Source organism: Cherax quadricarinatus, chromosome 19 (genome assembly GCF_038502225.1).
Source record: "Cherax quadricarinatus isolate ZL_2023a chromosome 19, ASM3850222v1, whole genome shotgun sequence".
Taxonomy (NCBI): Eukaryota; Metazoa; Arthropoda; class Malacostraca; order Decapoda; family Parastacidae; genus Cherax; species Cherax quadricarinatus.
In genome coordinates this window covers 37,691,500-37,695,805 of record NC_091310.1, presented here as the reverse complement: position 1 = coordinate 37,695,805, position 4,306 = coordinate 37,691,500, and the positions used below count along the sequence as shown (strand labels likewise).

General features: G+C 37.7%; 1 protein-coding gene across 1 annotated transcript; it reads right to left on the bottom strand.

The window, feature by feature from the left end:
* Positions 1-1,149: 1,149 nt before the first annotated feature.
* LOC128688304 (cuticle protein AM1159-like) lies at positions 1,150-4,150 on the bottom strand. The gene is made up of 3 exons (XM_053776067.2): positions 4,037-4,150; positions 2,156-2,364; positions 1,150-1,579 (listed from the first exon to the last, which is right to left on the bottom strand). The coding sequence occupies exons 1-3, from the start codon at positions 4,043-4,045 to the stop codon at positions 1,414-1,416; spliced, it is 384 nt and encodes a 127-aa protein (XP_053632042.2). The 5' UTR covers positions 4,046-4,150; the 3' UTR covers positions 1,150-1,413.
* Positions 4,151-4,306: the final 156 nt, after the last annotated feature.

Sequence of the window (4,306 nt, the reverse complement as noted above, 5' to 3'; positions counted from 1 at the left end):
GTAGCATCAGAGCAAACACCAGGCTACCGGTGGTCACTGCAATGACTACCACAGCCACCACTGCTATCTCTACCACTATTGTTATACCCTGGGTGACTCGTTGTTATACCCTGGGTGACTCTTTATTATACCCTGGGTGACTCATTGATATACCCTGGATGACTCGTTATTATATCCTGGGTGACTCATTATTATATCCTGGATGACTCATTGACTCATTGCTATACTCTGGGTGACTCATTATCATACCCTGGGTGACTCATTATTATATCCTGGGTGACTCATTATCATACCCTGGGTGACTCAATATTATACCCTGGGTGACTCATTATCATACCCTGGGTGACTCATCATTATACCCTGGGTGACTCATCATTATACCCTGGGTGACTCATTATCATACCCTGGGTGACTCATCATTATACCCTGGGTGACTCATCATTATACCCTGGGTGACTCATCATTATACCCTGGGTGACTCATCATAATACCCTGGGTGACTCATCATAATAACCTGGGTGACTCATCATTATACCCTGGGTGACTCATCATTATACCCTGGGTGACTCATCATTATACCCTGGGTGACTCATCATTATACCCTGGGTGACTCATCATTATACCCTGGGTGACTCATCATTATACCCTGGGTGACTCATGTCAACTGTTCGTCCTGATGTGGTTACTGAGCTAGCATCAGAAAGTCGTTGACCACAGTTTATTCTCTGCTTATTAATTAGTTGAAGCCTATGTTTGTAAAATATTTCTCCAGCTGGGTCTTAATATATTGACTTCTCGCTAACAGCTTCAGTGGATTTGCTATTCAATTCTGGAATATTTCCGTTTATCAGAAAAAGTAACTCAGGTTTGTGTTGCATGTCTTGCTTGGTGTTATTTCCCTGTGTCGAATTATTGACTCATTTTGCACATCAAATAGTTCCTTTCTTCTTTCTTCTTAGATCCTCCGAAGAGGTGTGTGTAAATGTACGAAAGAACTTATGTACTATGTTATTATTTTTAACGTTAGCATTTTTTTTGTATAAGTAGCCACAAGTTTTATTTTGATTTTATTGTCTATTTTTGACCATTTCAGAAGATGCTTAGTGGGTTCGGTGCTAAGAATCAGGAACGTAAACAAAACTCAATGGATCTGTTTAATGGATGCTTTTATTCGAAGAGATTATACATAAATTTTACCATTTTAGTTTTAATTAGAGAAGCGACGGCTGCTTAGAGGCAATCATCTCTCCCTCTACCCATAAAGCGTTTAGGAACATGCATGCCAGTGTGAGGAGTCTCCGGCCTGAAGGTAGAACAGGTGTCGGCCAGCTTTGTGCAGCTTCGTTAGCGGAGGAATGAAACCAGTCAGTCGCCTCGATGGAATATAGTTTCTTCTCTCTCTTGGCTCCTCCGCTAGAAGGTGATACCGCGGCGGCGCTGCTCCTCGGCGACGCGGATCTGCTCGATGGCGTGGGGGGGGAGTGGGGGGCCCTTGGGGATAAGGTCAGACTCCGGGCGGTAACCATACTCATCAGCGACGTAAGTCAATCGTCCGGTGCCACCCTCGGGGAACGGGAAGCTGTGCAGAGCACAGTACCAGTTAAAAATAACAGATATATGACATTAATATTATTTGATTCATGTTAAACACTAAAACTATTTAGGTTATTTAGCGCAAATTTTGTGGAGGCTTGATCCTCCGTCTGCTGGGAGCGATACAGACGCGCTTTCTGTGTGTACTCACGTATATGTCCAGTAACCTTAAGAAAAACAATCACAAGGCGACTCTGATGTCGCAGAAATTTATAATGATGGCAAGGAATGATGCTACTCGAATAAATTCGATATTTTAAACTGTAAATACCGTGATATTCATGTTTATAGACGCACCAAAATTATTTCTTTACCAGAGCAACGTTTCGCCTTCATGACGCCTTATCATGTACTTGGTAAAGTCTTCATGTAGGTGAAAGGTCGTGTTAATAAAGGGCTCATTTTACTGCTTTTTATATCTTCTTGTCAGCTATGTTATTCTTCAACCACATTTATTACAAAAAAAATCAGAAAGAGAACGACTGAATTAGCAGGAAACACAGACATATGGCTAACGGAAAATGTAATAAGGAAAAATCACAAGATTCCACACATTACAGACCTGAATCCTCCCTGTATATTGCTCTGGCCAGCAGAGCCAGGTGTGCCCACAGCGTGCACGTCGACACCGTGATCCGTGATGAAGTGGTATCTGAACCTGCCGTCACCGTGATCCTCCCGCGTGTCGGAGACGATGGCTACGTGCCGGAAGTCTTGACGGGGGCGCTGAGGAGCGGCGACGGCGACAGCCGCTAGGCAGGCGAGCACCACCTTGAGAAAGACAGACACGTGTACACAGGTCTCAGCTAGGAAGAACAGCTTAATGAGTCAGTGAAGGGCAAGTCCTGCTTTCGTACACATGAATGTTTGAAGATTTCTCTCCTGCCTTATTTTTCAATGAATTCACTTCTCGTAATGGCATGATTGCAAACCACGGTAAGGGTGGGGGATTGAACTTGCAGCTAGTGAGTCGTAAAAAACTATGCCTATTTTGATGAATCATATTGTAGCCAGGTTGCCCGGTGGCTTACGCGCTGGCCTGGAGTTTTATGACTCTCTTGCAGCGAGTTCAATCCCCGCCCGTAACGTGGTTTGTTGGTTCACTTTTGAAGCCACGGAACGGGTGGGGCTGGAACCCATGGCGAGTGGGTCGTAAAACTCGTATCGTAGTTTGTTTGCAATCGCGTTATTTCGGTTTCGTGAGGGATTTTACTTTTTTTAGATAATATATATATATATATATATATATATATATATATATATATATATATATATATATATATATATATATATATATATATATATATATATATATATATATATATATATATATATATATATATATATATATATATATATATATATATATATATATATATATATATATATATATATATATATATATATATATATATATATATATATATATATATATATATATATATATATATATATATATATATATATATATATATATATATATGTATATATATATATATATATATATATATATATATATATATATATATATATATATACACACACACACACATATATATATACATATATATATATATATATATATATATATATATATATATATATATATATATATATATATATATATATATATATATATATATATATATATATATATATATATATATATATATATATATATATATATATATATATATATATATATATGTATATATATATGTCGTGCCGAATATGTAAAACTGGTCAATTAGCAAAAACTCATTTAAAATTAAGTCCTTTCTAAAATTTTCTCTTATACGTTTAAAGATATATTTTTTTCATTAATGTTGATGTAAAAATTTATAATTTTGCACCAAAAGGAACTTAGAAAACTTACCTAACCTTATTATAACAAGCGCAATTTATTTTAGCCTAACCCAACTAAATATATTTTAGATTTGTTTACAATAATTTAATACTAAACAAACACAGTGAAATATATTTTTTTCGTTAGGTTCAGAATGATTTTGGCGAAATTATTGCATACACAAATTTTCACTTGTCCTATATGGCAAGATGAACGTTGCTATTTAAGCCAAGATCACAAGTTCTGCCATATAAAGCTTCCTTCTTGTTATCAAATTGAATGTTAAGTAAAAACATGAATTTATGCTTAACAATCTTTGAAGGAATTATATAAACATATTAATATCATCAGTAATAACAAGTGCAACATTATATCTTCCTTGAATTAAAGAGGCAACTGCTTAAACATTGACACAATATTTAAGATGCTATTAACGAGCCATTTGACCTAAGTACGACTCATATTAGGATTCTTTACCTGGCAAGTTGACAATAATAATTCTCTCTCTCTCTCTCCCTTTAGCTCTCTATGACCCTTAACGTTTTAGCCCTTACCACGAAAGCAGAAACATTAATAATCTGGAATACGTTTACTCACGAAGTTCATCTTGGGACACCAACGAAGAGAAAAGGCGAGCGAGGGAGGTACTTGTTGCCTCAACACCTGGTGAAGACGACTCCACCTCCAGCGACCCGCTCTATTTATATACAACTCGTCCAGGGCATCCCAGGGTATCGTCGACTGTTGTTCACGATTCCGGAGGACCCCCAAGGTCACGGGTGTCAAGAGGACAAGTTCCTGGTGGAGAGGAAGAGGAGGCGGCACGCCCCCCGACCTCGCCCGACCTCGCCTGCCCCCCTCTCCTCC